Raw genomic sequence first — 22,668 nt, 5'->3', positions numbered from 1 at the left:
CAGTCAGGGCACACAAGTGAAGTGACCATCTTCTACCTCTCTCCCCCTACTTTCCCTTTTCCTCTCCCACAGCTAATGGCTCAGTTGGTTTGAGAATTGGTCCCAGGCACTGAGGATAGCTCTGTTAGTCTGTGCATCAGCCTCAGGCACTAAAAATAGTTTGGTTGATTCAAGCATCAGGCCCCAACAAAGAGTTGCCAGGTGGGTCCTGGAGTGCATGCAGGAGTCTTTCTCACTGTCTCCCCTCCTCTCACTTAAAATAATAATAATTTAAGTGATTTTTATAAAAATACTAACTAAAGCTTTCTAAATAAAACCTGTAAAATATAATTTTATTGGGGTTTTATGGGAAATTATATTACTTCCTTTAAGAAAAATATCCAGCCCTGGCCGGTTGACTCAGTGGTAGAGCATCGGCCTGGCGTGCAGGAGTCCCGGGTTCGATTCCCGGCCAGGGCACACAAGAGAAGCGCCCATCTGCTTCTCCACCCTTCCCCCTCTCCTTCCACTCTGTCTCTCTCTTCCCCTCCCGCAGCGAAGGCTCCATTGGAGCAAAGTTGGCCCGGGCGCTGAGGATGGCTCCATGGCCTCCGCTTCAGGCGCTAGAATGGCCCTGGTTGCAACAGAGCAACGCCCCAGATGGGCAGAGCATCACCCCCTGGTGGGCATGCCAGGTGGATCCTGGTCAGGCACATGTGGGAGTCTGTCTGACTGCCTCCCCGTTTCCAACTTCAGAAAAATACAAATTATATATATATATATCATCTATGCACTATATGAAACAGTAATGGGCCTTAGGAATTACACTTAAAATAAAACATCAATATTTTTGAGTCTCTTTCTTCTTCTCTCTGTTGTGCCTCAAGTTGCTTGTCTTCTATTTCACTAATCCTCTCTTCTATCTGACCTGTTCTATTAGCTAAGCTTGTTACTTCGTTTTTCAGCTCGTGAATTGAGTTTTTCATCTCTGTTTGATTTGTTTTTATAGTTTCAATTTCCTTGGACATATATTCTTTGTGTTCATTGAGTTGTTTTCTGAGCTCCCTAAATTGCCTTTCTGTGTTTTCTTGTATATCTCGGAGGATTTTTAGGATTTCTATCTTGAATTCTCTGTCATTTAGCTCCAAGGTTTCCAATATATTAAATTTTTTCTCCATAGATTTTTCCTCATCTATCTGTGTTACCTCTCTTTCTTTTGTATCCATGATATTCGATTTTCTCTTCCTTAATGGCATCTGAGGGTGGTTTTGTTGATAGTATTAATGAGATTTAATAAAGAATAAAAAGTTTTAAAAAAATAAAAAAAATAAAAAATCGAAAAGAGTTGTTTTTTAAAAAAAAATTAATAATGAAATAAAGAAAAATAAAATAAAATAAAAATTTTAAAAAAAGGAAATTATTCCCCCCCTCCTTTTTTCCTCTCTTCTCCTCTCCCCTCTTTCTTGATAAAATCATGTGGTGGACTGTGAATTATAACAAACAATGCCTGTGATGGAGGGCCTGAATTGGGGAAAAGTAATAAAGGGGCAAAAAAAAAAAAAAAGGAAAAAAAAAAGAAAAAAGAAAAAAAAAGAGCGTATGGACCCACAAAAAGCAAATAAGGAAAAAATTTGGGTCAAGAATAAAATGATTTGCTTTTAGGTGTTGGTTGTCTAACAGTTATGATGAGAGGAATAAGAGGAAAACGGAAAAATGGGGGGACAAATTAAAAAATTACTATTGTATTTAGTGGAACAAGAACTGGATAATATGGAGAGCCAGGGATGGGCGCACTGCTAGTGAGTTAAAAAGGTGAAGTAAAAGCCCCCCAAAATGCCACAAACATAGGTTTGAGTCCCAGATAAGATAATTTGTTTGTTATTGAGGTTTGAATGAGAGGAGATGTAAAGGAGAAAGGAAGAAACTAATATAGAGGGAGAAAAGAAAGAGAGAGAGAGAAAAAAAGAGGGAACCACTAAAAGAAGAAAAAAGAAAGGAGAGAGAGAGTTAAGGGTTTTGGAGTGCAACCCTCATAGAGAGAAAGGAAGAGAAGAGAAAAGATAATGGGAGATATAACACTTATGGGTAGTGTAGTTCAAGGAGAGGAGAGAGTAAGACCGGTAGAGAGTTAATCAGCCAAATTGGAGGAGGAAAAAAAAAGTATCAAGAATGAAGATAAGAGAAACAAACAAACAAATATAATAAAATGGGATAGGTTATAAAGTCTGCAGATTATTCTTGATTTTGAGAGGTTATCTTCTTGCTTTTTCTTTTCTCTCCCTCTTCCTGGTCGGTGACTCTGTACCCCGGGTTCTGCCCCTTTGGCACACTCAGGTAGAGGTTTGCAGTTGATAAGTCTCTATGGCAATGTCATGTATTGTGCTTTAGTCTCGTTGGCAGTCGAAGCTCATTAGCATTTATAGGCTCCGACAGTGAGAGAGTCCGTGTTCCTGGAGCCTTTCTCCTAGTCTTTCCTTCCTCAATTAGTAGCCTGATAATCCAGCTATGGGGTTGCTGCTGCCTCTGCCTGGATAGTAAGAGGCTCAAAGAGCTGGCAACTCCCCACTCTATTTCCACTCAGCACAGGGCTCTGGGTAAGGCTCAGTCAGTCAGAGCTGCTAGCATAATCAGGCGGGCTTTCCGCCCACTCAAAGACCTCTGGCTCTGCCACTCTGTCCTGTAACACAAGCGGGTGCCCACTTCCGGGGCGCTTGGAGGAAACTCTCACTCACTCTCTGCGACCAGGATATCCGGCCAGCAGTCTCACGCTCTGAGTGAAACCCCCAACCGCAGGGAAAAGTTGCAGCGTTGGAATTGAGTTTCGCTCCGTCCCCGTGCGCGGCTTTTGCAAGGTGCTGGGGCGGCTCGAGATTCCGCTTTGGCCCACACAAAGGCCCCTGACTCTGCCCCTCTGTGCGATAACACGGGCGCGCACTGCCGAGGCACTCGGAGGAATCGCTCACTCCTTATCTGCGCGCGCAAACCAGGATATGAGGCCGGCCGCGTTTCCCTCTGAGTGAAACACTCTCCAGCACGGAAAATCTCCACCGTTGGAATTAGTTCTCACTCCCTCCCGTGCGTGGCTTTCCCAGGGCGCTGGGGCTGCCCAGAGACTCTGCCCTCAGCCCACAGAAAGGCCTCTGACCCTGCCTCTCCGTGGGGCAACACGGGCACCCACTCTCGGGACCTAGGAAGAAATTCTCGCCCACTAACTGCGCACCAACCAGGAGACCGGGTAAAATGGCCGCTCCACTTGTCTTTCTTTGTTTGGGTTTGGCGCGAGTGTTAGCTTGTATTGCCCGGGTTGCCACAGGATCAGATTTTCCTCGGCTTGGATCTCCGTGCCACAGCCTGGTTCGGCCGTTTGTGCCGCAGCGGCCTGGATCTATTCACCCCCTTTGCCCGCCTCAGTTTCTATATTCACAGTTACCAGAGAAAGCTGCCCTGTTTAGGTTAGTGAGGAAGGCGGAGCATTTCTTACTCCCTATTTCCTTTGGGGTTTGGTTATATATTTAGCCAATTTTTCAGTCAATCATACCTTTGGGTGTATTGCGAAGCATCTGGAAGCTCCAAGTATAGGTTTTTCTGTTTCTGGTTGAAGATCTTGTTGAGTTTTGGGGGAGATTTATCGGTATCGCTTCCTACCCCGCCATTACTCTGACGTCATCTCAAAACATCAATATCATTAATAAATGGCACATAAGTGATAGTCTTATGGTTTACTTCCTAAAGTGAACAAACATAAAACTCTGGCCCATTATTTTTAATGATGTTTTTATCTTTAAAAACAAAAACTAAAAAACATTACTGCAGCAGTTGGATACTTTAAAAAAGTTATTTTATGCAGGTTACTTTTGTTTATCTGAATTTCTAAGTAATATTTCTAGACATATGAGTGAAACAAAGACAGACAAACTACAACAAAAGAATACTGGATGGGGCTGGGGCTGGGGGAGTGTGTTGCTGACCTCTCAGTGGAGTCAGTGATGATTCCTGGTGCTGTCTCTGGGCCCAACTCATCCAGCAGGTGTCGCTATCTGGCAGCAGTGGAGGGCAGGGCAGTTCATCCAACTGATCTTAGGAAGGTACTTTTGAAATACATCTTTGGGAAGTTATTTGACATAAGTTTATCAAAACATTTACTTTTGATAAACAGTGTTGCTACATGGCACATCTCTTTTTTTCCCTCATGAATTTAAATTCACAGGCAATAAAGGAATTAATTTTCCACTTATGTAAAATGTACTGAGTATTGGAAGAATTTATAGTGAATGGGGAATGTGTATAGGAGGTCATATATTAAATAGAACCTTTAAGGGCCATTTATTTATAAATTTGTTAAGTAAGTCTATGGGTTCTTATGTCTGTTCTAGAGTGCTTAGGGAACGATAGGGGGAAGACCCAGCTTTATCTGCTTGGAATATTACAGGCTATGTAATATAACCCAAAGAAAGAAAGAACAATTGTAACAGTGAAAAGTCAGTATATCTTATTGGGTTAATGACAGGAATTTAGGATGTATAAAAACCTGGTTTTAAATTCTGGCTTTGATGCCCTATATGTTTCTTAACTTCTTTGTGTATGTTTGATTTTAACTTCATCACAGGATGGTTGTTAGGTTTAAACATGAAATAGAATCTAGATTTTGGCAGACTTTTTCTATAAAGGACCCGCCTGTAAATATTTTAGGCTTTGGGGGCCATACCTTCTCTATCATAACCACTAAACTCTGTGGTTGTGGTGCGAATGCTGCCATGAACATCATGTGAACTAAGGAGCCTGTGTGCCAAACTGTTTACAAAACAGCCAGTGAGCCACATGTGTCCAGAGACTACATTTCATATGTTCTTCTATTCATAAAATAATTATATGAAGCTTTAATGTCAGTACCTATAAACATTCAACTGATGTATATTTATAAGCTAGCTTATTGAATATAGATAATATTTTACTTGATTGCAATTCATTCTAGTTATATTTTTAAAATACTATATTTGAATGTGGAGTGTTTAACACAGACTAAGGAGACAGGTGAAGCTGGGTCTGAATCTTGTCTCTGACACTTGAGCTGTGGGCTTGATACTTTAAAATGATTAACTGCATTTTTCACTTTTTTTAAATCATTGAGAAAAATTCAAGTTCTGAATTGTGTTTTAGTTATGATCAAATAATATTGGTCTGTATGTAGTACAAAGCCAGGGCTTCTTAAGAGTCTCAATGGCCAGAAGTGGAGCAGAGCAAGTTAGTCATCACATGCACCACTGAATAAAAATACAAAAACAGATACAAGGTAACAGTCTTAGGTGGTAAAAATTTTAAACATGTAGATAGATAGGTTCAGGCATATTTTGGAGAAATTTCCTGTGCTTTTATATTCTCTCTCTCTTTCTCTCTCTCTCTCTCTCTCTCTCTCTCTCTCTCTCTTTCTTTAAGTGAGAAGATGGGAGATAGTGAGACAGACTTTCATATGTGCCCTGACTGGGATCCACTCAGCAATCCCCTTCTGGGGCCAATGCTTGAATCAGCCAAGCTATTTTTAGTGTCTGAGGCTGTCATTTGGACCAACCAAGCTATCTTCAGTGCCCTGGGCGACAGACACTCAAATCAGTTGAGCCACTGGCTATGGGACGGAAGAGAGAAGGAAGTGGAAGAGAAAGGGGAAGAGAAGCAAACGGTCACTTTTCTTATGTGCCTTGAGTGGGAATTGAACCCAGAACATTCATACTCTGGGCCAACACTATCCACTGAGCCAGCTGGCCAGGTCTCTCTTTTTATATTAATTGGATTTATTGGGATGATACTGGTTAATAAAATTATACTGGTTTCAGGAGCACAATGCTATCACACATCTTCTGTACACCATATTGTGTTCAAAACATCTCCCTCCCCTAAGTCAAGTCTACTGTACTTTTAAATTGACCAGTGGTTATGTTGGAATTGGTTTATAAGAATTAATAGTTTCCGAGGCCCTGGCTGGTTGGCTCAGTGGTAGAGCATTGGCCCGGTGTGTGGAGATCCTGGGTTCGATTTCCAGCCAGGGCACACAGGAGAAGCGCCCATCTGCTTCTCCACCCTACCCCCCCCCCACCTTCCTCTCTATCTCTTCCCTCCAGCAGCCAAGGCTCCACTGGAGCAACGTTGGCCCAGGTGCTGAGGATGGCTCCATGGCCTCTGCCTTGGGCTCTGGAATGGCTCCAGCCTCAACGAAGCAATGCCCCTGATGGGCAGAGCATCGCCCCCTGGTGGGCATGCTGGGTGGATCTTGGTTGGGCACATGCAGGAGTCTGTCTGACTAACTCCCCGCTTCTAACTTTGGAAAAAATACAAAAAAAGAAAAAGAAATCCTAACCCACTTGGGAAAACTGATTTACAATTATAGTGCAGTGTTTGTGTTTAGCCTTCACAGTATCTAGTCAAAATCTCTTTGCTAAGGATGCTGAGGTCAGGATCTTCCTTCCCATCCCCTTCATTGTGATTATATGGTTCATTTGTTAGTCATGTTTCTCAGCTTGCATTTCATCTTAGATTCCACACATTTCCTCACTACTTATGTTTTTATCACATACAATGTAATTCTCTTTGTGGCGTATAGCTCTGTAGTTTTTGATAAATGCACAGAATTGCACAGTTCCATGCAGAACCGCTCCTTCGTTGCTTCATCTCCTGAAATTCCCTTGCCACTGCTTTATAGAAAACTCCCCTACACAACAACTCCTAGCAACCACAATCTCTTTTTCTCCCTATAGTTTTGCCTTTTCCAGAGTGTCATATGAAAAGAATCATACAATAATAAGTACCTTTCAAGGTCTGGCTTCTCTCCCCCCATTCCCCCACTACCACCACTGATTTTTTTTTTTTTTTCTGAAATAAGAGGAGGGGAGGCAGAGACAGACTCCCACGTGCGCTCAACTGGGATCCATCCAGCATGCCCACCAGGGGCAATGCTCTGCCCACCTGGAGCATTGCTCCATTGCAACTGGAGCCATTCCAGCACCAGAGGCAGAGGCCATGGAGCCATCCTCAGTGCCTGGGCCAACTTTGCTCCACTGGAGTCTTAGCTGTGGGAGGGGAAGAGAGAAACAGAAATAAAGGAGAAGGGAAAGGGAAGAGAAGCAGCAGATGGGCACTTCTCCTGTGTGCCCTGCCTGGGAATCAAACTCCAAATATCCATATGCCTGGCCGATGCTCCACCACTGAGCCAACCAGCCAGCCCCCTCCCCCATTGATTTTTGAGAGAGAAAAGGTGTAAGGGAGAGAAAGAAGCATCAACTCATTCCTCTTAGTTGTACACCCATTGATTGCTTCTCATATGTACTCTGACTAGGGCTGAAACCAGAGACCTAGGGGTTGACTTGGGGTTGAGCCAGTGCCTTCGGGATTAAGCCACTAACCCCAGAGTTCTAGGACGATGCTCTAGCCACTGCGCCACTGGCCAGGGCTTGGGTCTGGGTTTTTTAACTTAGCAAAATGCATGTAAGATTCCTCCATGTTGTTGTGTGAGTCAGTAGTCCATTCCTTTCTATTGCTCAGTAGCATTCCATTGTATTGATCTGCCATAGTTTGCTAGCTACTGACCATTTTAGTTTATTATTATTATTATTTTATTATTGGTGAGAGAGAGAGAGAGGGGGACAGAAAGACAGGAAGGGAGAGAGATGAGAAGCATCAACTCATAGTTGCAACACCTTAGTTGTTCATTGATGGCTTTCTCATATGTGCTTTGACCTGGTGCTCCAGCCACACCAGTGACCCCATGCTCAAGCCAGTGACCATGGGGTCATGTCTGTGATCCCACACTCCAGCCAGTGACCCTGCACTCAAGCTGGTGAGCCTGCACTCAAGCTGTCAACCTCAGAGTTTCAAATCTGGGTCCTCAGCATCCCAGGCTGATGCTCTACTGCACCACTGCTTGGTCAGGCCCCACTGACCATATTAAAGACATCTGGGGTTTTTTTTCTTCTAATTTTGGCAGTGTAAGTTTCTGTTTCTCCAGGTCCTAATACTAGGAGTAGAATCTCTGGGTTATATAGTTGGTGTACATTTAGTTTTATGAAAAACTGTAAAACTGTTTTCCAAAGTGGCTAGACCATTTTACATTCCTGTCAGCAATGCATAAGTCTAATTGTTGTGCCACTTTAGCAGCACATTTTTTAAAAAGTTCTAATAGGTGTGTAGTCTTAATTTTCATTTCCCTCCTGATTGATGACACTGAATATCTATTAATGTGATGTTTACTTCCCACAAGGCTGCTGCAGTGAAGTGTCTATTCTGAAATTTGCCCATCTTTGAAAGCAAGTTATTTTCTTATTGTAGAATTCTGTTCATTTTTAAAATACATTGTAAATATAATCCCTTTGTCAGAAATGTGATTTGCAGATGTTTTCTTCAAGTCTGTGGCTTGTCTTATTGTTCTCCTTTGCAGTGTTTTCTTCAGAGCAGGTTTTTTTTTTGTTGTTTTTTTTTTAAATAATTTTATTTTTTTAATGGGGTGACATCAATAAATCAGGATACATATATTCAAAGATAACCAGTCCAGGGTATCTTGTCATTCAATTATGTTGCATACCCATCACCCAAAGTCAGATTGTCCTCTGTCACCTTCTATCTTGTTTTCTTCGTGCCCCTCCCCCTCCCCCTTTCCCTCTCCCAGTCTCCCCTCCCCCCCCCCCCCCGTAACCACCACACTCTTATCAATGTCTCTTAGTTTCACTTTTATGTCCCACCTACGTATGGAATAATGCAGTTCCTGGTTTTTTCTGATTTACTTATTTCGCTTCGTATCATGTTATCAAGATCCCACCATTTTGCTGTAAATGTTCCGATGTCATCATTTCTTATGGCTGAGTAGTATTCCATAGTGTATATGTGCCAATCTTCTTTATCCAGTCATCTATTGATGGGCTTTTTGGTGGTTTCCATGTCCTGGCCACTGTGAACAATGCTGCAATAAACATGGGGCTGCATGTGTCTTTACGTATCAATGTTTCTGAGTTTTTGGGGTATATACCCAGTAGAGGTATTGCTGGATCATAAGGTAGTTCTATTTTCAGTTTTTTGAGGAACCACCATACTTTCTTCCATAATGGTTGTACTACTTTACATTCCCACCAACAGTGTATGAGGGTTCCTTTTTCTCCACAGCCTCTCCAACATTTGCTATTACCTGTCTTGCTAATAATAGCTAATCTAACAGGTGTGAGGTGGTATCTCATTGCAGTTTTGATTTGCATTTCTCTAATAGCTAAAGAAGATGAGCATCTTTTCATATATCTGTTGGCCATTTGTATTTCTTCCTGGGAGAAGTGTCTGTTCATATCCTCTTCCCATTTTTTTATGGGATTGTTTGTTTGTTTGTTGTTGAGTTTTATGAGTTCTTTGTATATTTTGGATATTAGGCCCTTATCTGAGCTGTCGTTTGAAAATATCATTTCCCATTTAGTTGGCTTTCTGTTTATTTTGTTATCAGTTTCTCTTGCTGAGCAAAAACTTCTTAGTCTGATGTAGTCCCATTCATTAATTTTTGCCTTCACTTCTCTTGCCATTGGAGTCAAATTCATAAAATGCTCTTTAAAACCCAGGTCCATGAGTTGAGTACCTATGTCTGCTTCTATGTACTTAATTGTTTCAGGTCTTATGTTTAGATCTTTGATCCATTTTGAGTTAATTTTTGTACAGGGGGAGAGACTGTAGTCCAGTTTCATTCTTTTGCATGTGGCTTTCCAGTTTTCCCAGCACTATTTATTGAAGAGGCTTTCTTTTCTCCATTGTGTGTTGTTGGCCCCTTTATCAAAAATTATTTGACTATATATATGTGGTTTTATTTCTGGACTTTCTATTCTGTTCCATTGGTCTGAGTGTCTATTTTTCTGCCAATACCATGCTGTTTTGATTGTCGTGGCCCTATAATAGAGTTTGAAGTCAGGTATTGTAATGCCCCCAGCTTCATTCTTTTTCTTTAGGATTGCTTTGGCTATTCGGGGGTTTTTATAGTTCCATATAAATCTGATGGTTTTTTGCTCTATTTCTTTAAAAAACGTCATTGGAAGTTTGATGGGAATTGCATTAAATTTGTATATTGCTTTGGGTAATATAGCCATTTTGATTATATTTATTCTTCCTAGCCAAGAACAAGGTATATTCTTCCATCTCATTATATCTCTTTCAATTTCCCTTAAAAATGGTTTATAGTTTTCATTATATAAGTCCTTTACATTCTTTGTTATGTTTATTCCTAAGTATTTTATTTTTTTTGTTACAATCCTGAAGGGGATTATTCTTTTGAGTTCATTCTGAATTGTTTCATTGTTGGCATATAGAAAGGCTATTGACTTCTGTATGTTAATTTTGTATCCTGCGACCTTACTGTGTTGGCTTATTGTTTCTAGTAGTCTTTTTGTGGATTCTTTGGGGTTTTCGATGTATAGGATCATATCATCTGCAAAAAGTGATACCTTTACTTCTTCTTTTCCGATATGGATGCCTTTTATTTCTTTGTCTTGTCTGATTGCTGTGGCGAGAACCTCTAGTACCACATTAAATAAGAGTGGAGAGAGTGGACAACCCTGTCTTGTTCCTGATTTAAGGGGGAAAGCCTTCAGTTTAGTGCCATTTAATATGATGTTAGCTGATGGTTTATCATATATGGCCTTTATCATGTTGAGATATTTTCCTTCTATACCCATTTTGTTGAGAGTCTTAAACATAAAATTGTGTTGTATTTTATCGAAAGCCTTTTCTGCATCTATTGATAAGATCATGTGGTTTTTGTTCTTTGTTTTGTTGATATGGTGTATTACGTTAACCGTTTTACGTATGTTGAACCATCCTTGAGATTCTGGGATGAATCCCACTTGATCATGATGTATTATTTTTTTAATATGTTGTTGTATTCGATTTGTTAGTATTTTGTTTAGTATTTTAGCATCTGTATTCATTAGAGATATTGGTCTGTAGTTTTCTTTTTTTGTGCCATCCTTGCCTGGTTTTGGTATGAGGGTTATGTTGGCCTCATAAAATGTGTTTGGAAGTATTGCTTCTTCTTCAATTTTTTGGAAGACTTTGAGTAGAATAGGAACCAAGTCTTCTTTGAATGTTTGATAAAATTCGCTGGTATAGCCGTCAGGGCCTGGACTTTTATTTTTGGGGAGGTTTTTAATGGTTTTTTCTATTTCTTCTCTACTGATAGGTCTGTTTAGGCTTTCTGCTTCTTCTTGACTCAGTCTAGGAAGGTTGTATTGTTCTAGGAATTTATCTATTTCTTCTAGGTTGTTGAATTTAGTGGCATAAAGTTTTTCATAGTATTCTACAATAATTCTTTGTATATCTACGGTGTCCGTGGTGATTTCTCCTCTTTCATTTTGGATTTTGTTTATATGAGTTCTTTCTCTTTTTTCCTTGGTAAGTCTTGCCAAGGGTTTGTCAATTTTGTTGATCTTTTCAAAGAACCAGCTCCTTGTTCTATTAATTTTTTCTATAGTTTTTCTGTTCTCTAATTCATTTATTTCTGCTCTGATTTTTATTATCTCCTTTCTTCGGCTAGTTTTGGGTTTTCTTTGTTCTTCTTTTTCTAGTTCCTTAAGGTGGGAAGTTAAGTGGTTCACTTGGGCTCTCTCTTGTTTGTTCATATATGCCTGAAGTGATATGAACTTCCCTCTTATCACTCAGAGCAGTTTTTTTTTAATATTAACAAAACCCAGTTTATCTTTTTTTTTTCTTGAACTGATTGTGCTGTTGATGTCATGTGTAAGAAATCTTTGTCTAATCTAAGGTCACATAGATTTCTACAGTTTTTAACAAGTATAGTATTATATATTACCTTTAGGTCTACAATCTGTTTTTGGTAATCATTTTAAGTGTAAGATATGTATCAATGTTTATTTTTTAGTATTTGGATGTCCATTTGTTTCATCACCATTTGCTTGCATTATTATTTATGGAATTGCATTTGTCAAAATTTAGCTCACTGCATCTGTGTGGTTTATCTCTCAACTCTGCCTTCTATTCTATTGCTCTTAAATGATTCCTTCCCCAACACCATGCTGTCTTTACTGTGAGTCTTTCAGCTTTTCTCCTTTATCAAAAATGTTCCAGCTATTTTAGTTTCTTTTCTTTTCCATAGACATTTTAGAATTAGATTATAAATATCTGCAAAATGCTTGCGATATTTTTTTATGGAATTATATTATCTGTAGATCGAAGTGTGTTGAAGTACTACCTTAACAACATTGAGACTTCCAATCTATGAATATGGTATATATCTCTGTTTATTTCCTGTCTTTGATTTCATTTAACCAGTGTTCTAAAGTTTTCAATATACAGATCCTGAACATTTTAAAATTTATATCTAAATATTGCATTATTTTGTTTCTATTATAAATATGTATTTTATTTTGAATTTTGAATTTCAGTTTATTGGTAGGGTATAGAGTTTTTTATAGCTTTCTTTGTTATCATTTCAATGTTTGTAGGATCTATAGTGACATATCTCCTCTTTCTTGCCTAATGTTGGTAATTTTTTTTTCTTGCCCAATTTTATTGATTCCCCCACCCCCACCCCACAAGATCCAGCTTTTGGTTTCATTGAATTTTTCTTCTTTTGTAAGTTTTATTGTTTGTTTTTATCTTTATTATCCTTCCCTCTTGTTGCTTTGGGTTTAGTTGTTTTGTTTCTAATTTCTAAAGTTGAAAGCTTAGATTATTTATTGAAAACATTTATTTTCTAATAAAACATTTAATGCAATAAATTGTCCACTAACCATTACCTTAGCTGCATTTAACTTTTTTTTTTTCTGAAGTTGGAAACGGAGGCAGTCAGACAGACTCCCGCATGCACCCGACCGGTATCCACCCTGCATGCCCACCAAGGGACGATGCTCTGCCCATCTGGGGCACCGCTCTGTTGCAACCAGAGCCATTCTAGCGCCTGAGGCAGAGGCCACAGAGCCATCCTCAGCGCCCGAGCCAATTTTGCTCCAATGGAGCCTTGGCTGCAGGAGGGGAAGAGAGAGACAGAGAGTAAGGAGAGGGGGAGGGGTGGAGAAGCAGATGGGCGCTTCTCCTGTGTGCCCTGGCCGGGAATCAAACCCGGGACTCCCGCACGCCAGGCCGACGCTCTACCACTGAGCCAACCGGCCAGGGCCATCAATTTTTTAATGTTATATTTGCATTGAAAATATTTCTTTTTCTAGTTCAAAATTTTTTTTTCAAATTTTTCTCTTTGACCCATGGATTTATTTAGAAATAGGTTATTTAATTCTGAAATAAAAAACAATTCTTGCAGCACACCCATGTGCCATGGTGCACCAGTTGGAAATTGCAATATTAGACTATTCCTTTTAATGTTCACATAAGTTGGATTAGAACTTCCCATATTGCCAGCTATTTTTGTCTTTTTGTTTCTTTCTATGCCTTACTTGAGCATTTTTTGTGATTCTATTTATCTTCTATACTGACTTGTTATTTGTATCTTTTAAAAATTTTAGTTATCTACCTTCAAGTAATATTGCATTGTTTTACATATAGTAGAGACTTCATAACCGTATATTCACAATTTCTTTCCATCCTTTGTGCTGTTGTCTTTTACGTTTACGTATATACTTATAAACACATGTACATTGTTACTATTTTGCTGTGAACTTTTAGTATGATTTTAGAGCAAGTAATTTAAATTTCTTAAAAAATAATTTTGGTCTGACCAGTGGTGACACAGTGGTTAAAGCATCAACCCAGAATGCTGATGTCCTGGTTGGAAACCTTGGGTGGCCCTCTTGAGCGTGGCATCATCAACATCCTGAAGTCTCTGGCATGAGCCAAAAGGTCACTGGCTTGCAGCCCAAGGTTGCTGGCTTGAGCAAGGGGTCACTGGCACAGCTTGAGTCCCCCAGTCAAGGCACATGAGAAGCAATCAGTGAACAGCTAAAGTGAAACAACTACAAGTTGATGCTTCTCATCTCTTTCCTCCCTCTCTTTTTCTCTCTCAAATCAGTAAAAACTTTAAAGAAATAAACTTTGGTTTATTCTATTTCTGATGCTCTTTGTTTATTGTGTAGATCCAAGCTTCCATTCACTACAGTACTCTCTGCCTAAAGAGCTTTCTTTAGCATTTATGGTCAAATAGGTCTGCTATCAGTGAATACTCTGCTTTTGTTTTTCTTTAAAAAGTCTGTATATCCTTTCCTCTTTGAAAAACATTTTAATGGGGACAGAATTCTGGGGTTGACAGTGTTTTTAATATGCTTTTCATTCGTAGCATTTTCTTTCTTTTTTGCGGTTTCTACCTCTCATCTGAAATTCCCATTTAATGTATGTTGTCCACCTTTCCCACTGGTGCTTTTAACATATTAATCATAATTATTTTAAACTCTCTGACAATTGTAACATCTGCCATGTTGACTGGTTGTGACTGCTTTTTCTCTTCTGAATAGGTTTCTTTTTTGCCTTTTTGTATGCCTTGTAATTTTTGTTGAAAGCTGATATCTAGTATGAGACAGTACAGAATAATGTAAATAGTTTTTATCCCTGGTAATGGGCATACCTCTCCTTCTTGTCCTTTAGTGTTGGAGTTTTTCTAGAGTTTGACTGGGTTTGCGATATTTCTTGTTGCTATGGTTACCCTTAGCGCACCAGAGGCTTCAAATTCCTGTAGAGATACTGTATGTTTGCAGTGGAGGATGGGTTACAAGACCAATACCTGTTCACTTCTCATTTTAGGTCTTCCCTTTGTATCATTGCCTCACAGAGGCTCGACATATTCTTGTTCTGCTGCCTCTGTCCTAGCAGTAGTTTGTTACTAGTCACTTAAAGCTCTTTTTTTTTTTTTTTTTTTTGTATTTTTCTGAAGCTGGAAACGGGGAGACAGACAGACTCCCGCATGCGCCCGACCGGGATCCACCCGGCATGCCCACCAGGGGCGACGCTCTGCCCACCAGGGGGCGATGCTCTGCCCCTCTGGGGCGTCGCTCTGCGCGACCAGAGCCACTCTAGCGCCTGGGGCAGAGGCCAAGGAGCCATCCCCAGCGCCGGGGCCATCTTTGCTCCAATGGAGCCTCGGCTGCGAGAGGAGAAGAGAGAGACAGAGAGGAAGGAGGGGAGGGGGATGGAGAAGCAAATGGGCGCTTCTCCTGGCCGGGAATCGAACCTGGGTCCCCCACACGCCAGGCCGACGCTCTACCGCTGAGCCAACCGGCCAGGGCCAGTCACTTAAAGCTCTTAATTTGGCATTGTGGGGTGAAGAGGCAATTGTATGCCATTGTTGTCCTGATCTAGCCTAGCCTGTCTTCATGTTTTACATTTCTGGGTTTTCACTTCATTCTTCCCTCCTCCAGCTCTTGTGGTGGACTCAGCTCCTGATATGTTCCTCCACAAGGAGTATAGTTGTATTTTTTTTCTCTTGTTCATTTCCTTTCCTCACTTCAGTGAGCTTTTTTACTATGTCCTAAGAGCAGTCATGTGCAGGGTGAGGTTTTTCTTCTATAGTGGAGAGGAGACGGATCCAGGTGGAATTCCTTGCCCCTCCTATGTGGCTGTGGCTCCTCTTCTTCCAGCCTTGGACCCCTGTGCTCTTTCTCTGTGAGCTTTGATGGGCTCATAGTATAGAGCCTGCAAGAGAGAGTAGACCTGGAGGATAGACACAGTCCTGCTAGCCCATACTCGGCTCTGCCCAGTCTTCCAGCTATTTTGCAGACTTCCATTGCACACTGTCCTGTTGGACGATGATATAAGCTGTGTCTCTGCTCTTCCTCCAGACAGCCTCTGCTTAGAGTTTGGGCCATTTGATTATCTGGGACCTGAGCTTTATGATGGGTTTGGGAAAATTTATAAATTTAAAGCTAGATCCACTCTTAAAAAAAATAGTTTCTGCCCTGGCCGGTTGGCTCAGCGGTAGAGCGTCAGCCTAGCATGCGGAGGACCCTGGTTTGATTCCCGGCCAGGGCACACAGGAGAAGCGCCCATTTGCTTCTCCACCCCTCCGCCTCACCTTCCTCTCTGTCTCTCTCTTCCCCTCCCGCAGCCAAGGCTCCATTGGAGCAAAGATGGCCCGGGCGCTGGGGATGGCTCCTTGGCCTCTGCCCCAGGCGCTAGAGTGGCTCTGGTCGCAACATGGCAATGCCCAGGATGGGCAGAGCATCGCCCCCTGGTGGGCAGAGCGTCACCCCTGGTGGGCGTGCCGGGTGGATCCCGGTCGGGCGCATGCGGGAGTCTGTCTGACTGTCTCTCCCTGTTTCCAGCTTCAGAAAAATGCAAAAAGAAAAAAAAAATAGTTTCTAAGGTAAAGCAAGTCCCTCCCTAGTTAGACTTGGCAACAGGTTGATCTTTAATGAAATTAGCCCAGTCATCCAGTTTCTCCTGTTTTTATTTTCTACTTTCCTCTTTAAAAGAAGAAATGTCTCTAGAAATATATCTGTTTTGGCACTAATGTAGCAAATTCAAAACAAATCGGAAATGACTATAAGTTTAGAATTTTAATCATCAGAATCTAGGAGAGGTGTTATTGAGCAGGAATCAGAATGTTCATGCAGCATTCACCCATTCCATTCCCAGCATAGGCACCTGATAGGACTCAATAAGTTGGTTTTACTTGTTTATTATTTTACAACAAAATATTAGACCTTTTAAAACAAAAAGCTTATGAAATCATATATTAAAGGAACTTAAATGCATATATTTTATCTTTGAATATTTTAATTATAAAAGTAACATGTAACAGCATAAAAGTTCTGGTCTGTTCCAGCCTTGAAATAATTACCTGCCATGTTGGTGTTGGTCTTTTTCTCTATGAACTTATCTTTGTAAAAGAGTGGCAAAATAAATTAATATGCATACCATTTAGGAAAGCCAGGAAATAAACCAATTGCCTACATATATTTTTTCCTTCAAACTGTACACTTAAATGCAAATGAGTCACAGCTAAGCTGAACATGGCCTACTATTTTCTTTGCCACAACTCAGTGAGAAAGAAACATGGTAGATGTTTTGCATTCTTTTCCGATTTAAATTCTTAACACTTATTTTCTAAGGGAAAGAACCCCTCTTTTTGCATGATGTTGACTAGATAAGGTTTATGAGCTTATGAGAATTTTGAGACTTCCTGAGCCATCTTGAATGTTCTTTGTTAGATACAGTCTCACATGACATTGTGAGACTGATGTGAATGACTGTTAGTTAATGCTCCCCTTCCTGGGAGGAGTGGGTTGAATCACCATAGGATAAAAATGGGAAAATTTAACACCTACCTAAAAAAAAGGTAGAGGGAAGGCTTAAATATTAGAGAATATTACTACTGAGGTCAATGCAAACATGTCTAAAATACTCAAGTATTAGAAAAATTATTTTGTTTCTTAATATAAAATGTCATTAGGTTTTAAAAATTTTGTTCAGTGAAAGGAAATACCAAGAAATAGACAAAGAAAAAGACCTCAGGAAAATAATTATATTGAAATCTGTTAAATTTTTTAACATAGGTCAGTCCTTTGGGGTTATTTTACAGTGTAATATTTGAGGACTCTATTTCTGGGTTTTTTCTTTTTTTTTTTCTTTTTTAATGTATGGTCCTCGCCTGTGTACTCTCTCAAGGCTTAGTTTATGTTCTGCATCCTCAACCAGGCCTGCACTGGCCATGCCACTCTATGTTGCTGTCTCACTTCTCTGATTCCTGCCAGACTGACTGACTCATTCTTTCCCATAGTGTTCTTCCTAACTAAACTGTAGGCTTTCTGTGGGTAGAGTCCTTGTCGTTTGTGTTTCTCACACTATTGCCAAGCTTATAAGAAAAATAAAATAAAAGATTGTATTTGGCTAGTTGTAAAACATTCTATAACATACCCTCTTGGTTGTTTTTATTAGATGATAGACAACGATTCAGTTACGAGCAGTCTGGGTATGATTTCGAAGACTCTGACGGCCCAGATGAAGACGATAATGAAAATGAAGATGATGATGAGGACAGCCAGGCTGAATCAGTTTTGTCCGCAGCCCCCTCGGTTACGGCCAGCCCACAGCATCTTCCGTCTAGAAACAGTAGCCTTCAGGACTCCATGAGTGCTGACGAGGACATCAGGATTATTGATTGCTTTTCTAGGGTACACACAGACCCAATGGATGTTCTGCCTAGAGCATTGCCCACCAAGATGACTGTACTTAGCACGGTGCAGTCAGACTACAGTAGGAAGGCAGAGTCCCCCGTGGGGCCCAGGCAGCAGACTGCGAAAGATGAAGATGAGGCAACTACTCCTCTAGATTCTTCTAGGTCACCTGAAACTGTACCCAGCTCTCCATGTCATCAAATGTCTGTAGACTACCCTGAATCAGAAGAAATCCTGAGAAGTTCTGTGGCAGGAAAGGCTATTGCTTTAACACAGGTAAACGGTTTGCTTGTTTTTCCTTTTGTTTAACGTGTTAAATATGGGAAGCCTAATGGCTTAAGAAAATAATGTACTTAAATTATTTATGGCTAAATCAGTTTCTTTATGCTTTTTTAATGTTTTTTTTATTTAAGGGCAAAGGATATTTTATTTCCTTCAGATTCTTGTTTGGTATTTTAATCAGAGTTTACACATTATATTATAAACCTGTGAAAGAACCAAATGAATCTTTTAAAATATACTCATTTATTATTTACTTTTTTTTACATCTTGAAATTAAAAAATATAAATATGCCTTCTAAGAACATGAATCTGGGACATATTTATCCCTTGGCTACTCTGGCTGTTTCTCCGCTGGCATTGATATGATGGGTTTGCAGTAGATTAGCAAACGCTCTGCACCTGATCCCTGTTGGCAAAACAGCTACCAGTTTCTATGGTAAAGTTAACCAGACCCAAAAAATGGACCAAGAAATTCACTTTGCTTGAATGATCAAATTGCTTTGGCAGCTTGGGAAGGCTTCCTGCCCAAGAACGAGCTCAGGGCCAGACACAGGCCTCCGAAACTCGACCTGAGCCCAAGGGGGCTCCTGCTTGTGAATGGTCCCGCTCATGTGCCTGGCAGCAGGGAGGACTGTTTAGTTCTGTGAGGAATACATTTTTCTGTCACTGACAGTTCTCTGTCCTCTAGTATGTGTTGACAATTGCACTAAGATTTATTTCCTAGTATGGCAGATTTTGGTTTACTAGCTAACACTGGAGAAAAACAAAAAGACTATGAAAGCTTAGATTTTTGTAGACTATCATAAATTAATACAATTAAATTATATTAACATTTAAATTAGATTAACATTTAGATTAAATTATGTAAATTAATGTAGCTCTATAATATAGATATCAAGAAAAACCTAATATTTAAATGATATAATCTTGGGGATAAGAGGATAGGCAAGATTTATTCCTACTAATAACATTTCATTACTTTCATGTTGGTCACTTATGCTCTAAGCCTCTTTGTCTCCAAATCTCTCACATACCTGCCAGTGCCTGAAAATCTCATTTTCAGTGAACATTTCATAGACTTATGAATGGATAAAAGAAAGAACAAATGAACAATTACAGACCTTTATTAATAGGACTCTGCTTCATAAATGAATGGGTCTCTTGTTAATGTATCTGTGAGCTGATACTCATTAGCAACTCATATCTCAGTCTCTCAGTGACATCTAATCTCTGAAGTAGTATGGAGCCAGTCATGCCACCAGTGAAATAGCAAAAGCTAATTGAAACTGTGGCCACATCCCAGGGTTAATTTCAGTATAAATGAGAGGTTCGGAAATTGAGAAATTCAAAGTACTATACAAAAATGTTCTGCTGTTATTTGTACTAGAAAATAAAGAGATTAAAAGTACAGTAGAGTTTTTTTGTTGGAAAGTTTTTTTAATTAAAATAGAGGTTTTAGCAGTCATAATTTATAAAATACAAATATGCATATTTTCACCTCACTCAGAAGAATAGTGTTTTAGCTCAGTGATTGAGAAAGCCTACGCTGAAAGGATTCTTCTCTCTTGTCCCGTAGAACACATCCTTGGTGAGACCTCCTCCCACAGCTGAGTGCCCGGAGACTACCATTGGGAGTCCTTCCATCGCCTCGCCCCAACCCAGCATTCAAGAACAGAAGCTGCAGAGGACTCTTCCAGCAGCTGTAGGCCTGCCTACCCCCCAGACACATTTGTTCAGCCACCTTCCTTTGCATTCCCAACAACAATCAAGGACACCTTACAATATGGTTCCAGTTGGGGGAATCCACGTGGTACCTGCTGGCCTCACCTATTCTACGTTTGTACCCATTCAAGCTGGGCCAATGCAACTTACAATTCCTGCTGTCAATGTCATTCACAGAACTGTGGGCACTCCTGGGGATACTATCACAGAAGTTTCTGGCACTGCAAATCCCGCTGGAGTGGCTGAATTGAGCAGCGTTGTGCCATGTATTCCCATTGGCCAAATCCGTGTGCCAGGCCTCCAGAACCTCAGCGCACCGGGCTTGCAGTCACTCCCGCCCCTGAGCATGGAAACCGTCAATATTGTCGGCCTTGCCAACACAAACATTGCCCCACAAGTGCACCCACCAGGGCTGGCACTAAATGCGCTCGGACTTCAGGTGTTGACTGCAAACCCTTCATCACAGGGCAGTGCCACCCCTCAGGCACACATCCCTGGCCTCCAGATCTTGAACATAGCATTGCCTACTTTAATTCCCTCAGTTAGTCCAGCCACAGTGGATGCACAGGGAGCTCCCGAAACATCAGCTTCCCAAAACCGAGCCGGGGAGGTGCACCCCAAGACTCCAGTGGCCAGCGGGAGCCAGGGCAGCAGGACCGCGTCTCCTCAGGGGTCCCCTCAAGACCAGTGGAAAAATGCAAAAAAAGTGCTAGACCCACCTGTTCCTGTGAGAGACCACACAAGGCTTGATGGCTCTAATCAAATGCACACGGGGAGGGCTGCCTCAGTCAATCACGTGGAGCTCAAGCATGAACTCCCTTCCATGCAGGGCAAACCAGCATCCACACCAGAGCCTGTGCCGAGGGCTCGTCCCGAAGCTGCCCCAGAGCTCCTGGGCCCACGGACTCTCTCTCCAGACCAGCAGGTGCCCAGGCCCTCGGCCCTGCCCCTGCCCCGCAGGCAGGCCACTGCGCAGTTCAGCGACGTTAGCAGTGATGATGATGAGGACAGGCTTGTGATAGCAACTTAGTGGCTTTGGATTTGGGGGGGGGAGGGTTTGTTTTTGGCTTTGGGGGTTTTTATATAACACTTAAAGGTTTCTTTAAAAACCCTTCTTCCCTTAAAGCACATTTTTCTGACATAAACTCATGACTAATCTCTGTGCAATCATGACCTTTTGACCAATAATCATTTTGTGTCAGCTCCAGCCATTTTTGTACATGTTGTATAGACAATTGTGCCTTTTAGGAGTTTTATGTTTAGAAACTGTACAGGTTGTTGAATATCTATACATACAAAATATATATTATATATATGAAAACCAGGTAGTTATTTGTGTTTAGTGAGATAAGCTGTCAAATAAATCAACTGATTAAATTATATGTTGCACCATTAAGTATAAATTTTTATGGCTGTGGGCAGAGTGTCTGTGTATAAAATAGTGTGTAAACTCCATATTTATTGTATTCATATTAGTCTTTGAAAATGGATCTGTCCTTGTGTAAGACAGTCACTTTACACTTCAGACAGATTTTCTGTGTTAGGAAATGTTTCAGTAAAATGTTGTTTACTGACTTTACATTGCTTCAGTTGTGCCTTCTTTACTGTCATCTAATGGTCAGTCATCTGAATTCAGAAAATAGCCCATGATCACATCCTTTCCACACTCTCCCCTCCACCCTTCATTTGGACCAGTAGTGATGTTACCACTATGTGAAACTCAACAAAGTCCAGCCAGCTGACAGACTTGTTTCTCTTATTTGTGAGGAGTAATTCTGTAACTATGAACTTATTAGAAGACTGAGTATTTAAGAACACTTAAGTATTTATAGCATACAGCCTGAAATGAACAAAGTCCCTAAATGTTGGTATGATGATTTCTGGTAAATGTAAAATAAGTTACAAAACATTCTTAATTACTTAACTGACTCTTTAGAAATTATTCCTTGCTGTCTTGGGAGGCTTAACTGTCCTTATTCAGAAAAATTGGGTGTGGAAACCACAGTCACTACTGCAGTGATTTGCATTACTACCTAAGCATTACAGCTGCTAGATCTGTGAGAAAATATTTTCATGTTGGGTTTGAATATTAAGTACATCATTAAAGCAATTATTCACATTTTCAAAAGCCTGCTTCATGAAAATTTCAGGGATGTAAAGTGGTGAAATGAGAGCATGGGGACCCAGCGACTCCACTTCTGGGTATATATTTGAAGAAACCCAAAACACTAATTCAAAAGAATATTTGGGCCCTGGCCAGTTTTCTCAGTGGATAGAGCATCAGCCCAGGATTATGGGCATCCTGGGTTCAATTCCCAGTTGGGGCACATAAGAGAAGCGACTATCTGCTCTAACCCTCCTACTCCTCCTTTTCTCCCTCTTCCTGCAGCCAGTGGCTCTATTGGTTCAAGCTCTGGCCCCAGGTGCTAAAAATAGCTCAGTTCATTTGAGCATCGGCCCAAGATGGGAGTTTCAAGGTGGATCCCAGTTGGGGCACATGTGGGAATCTGTCTCAAAATCTCCCCTCCTCTCACTTAAAAAAAAAGTAGAATGCAATGCCACTGCAAATAGATAAGTTTTTGGCAAAACAGATGAAAAGCATATG

The 22,668-nt window shown here is 40.7% G+C and overlaps 1 protein-coding gene across 4 annotated transcripts in view; it reads left to right on the top strand.

The window, feature by feature from the left end:
- Window positions 1–21,602, top strand: part of HIVEP1 (HIVEP zinc finger 1) — a 197,764-nt gene extending 176,162 nt beyond the window's left edge. For all 4 annotated transcript variants that reach the window (XM_066268381.1, XM_066268382.1, XM_066268383.1 and 1 more), the window contains 2 exons: window positions 17,821–18,335; window positions 19,918–21,602. In XM_066268381.1, the coding sequence (XP_066124478.1) occupies window positions 17,821–18,335; window positions 19,918–21,093 (1,691 nt within the window). In that variant the 3' untranslated portion in view covers window positions 21,094–21,602. The remainder of the gene's footprint in view (window positions 1–17,820; window positions 18,336–19,917) is intronic.
- Window positions 21,603–22,668: the final 1,066 nt, after the last annotated feature.

The sequence above is a fragment of the Saccopteryx bilineata genome, chromosome 3, assembly GCF_036850765.1.
Source record: "Saccopteryx bilineata isolate mSacBil1 chromosome 3, mSacBil1_pri_phased_curated, whole genome shotgun sequence".
NCBI lineage: Eukaryota > Metazoa > Chordata > Mammalia > Chiroptera > Emballonuridae > Saccopteryx > Saccopteryx bilineata.
This window is presented reverse-complemented; position numbering and strand designations above follow the sequence as displayed.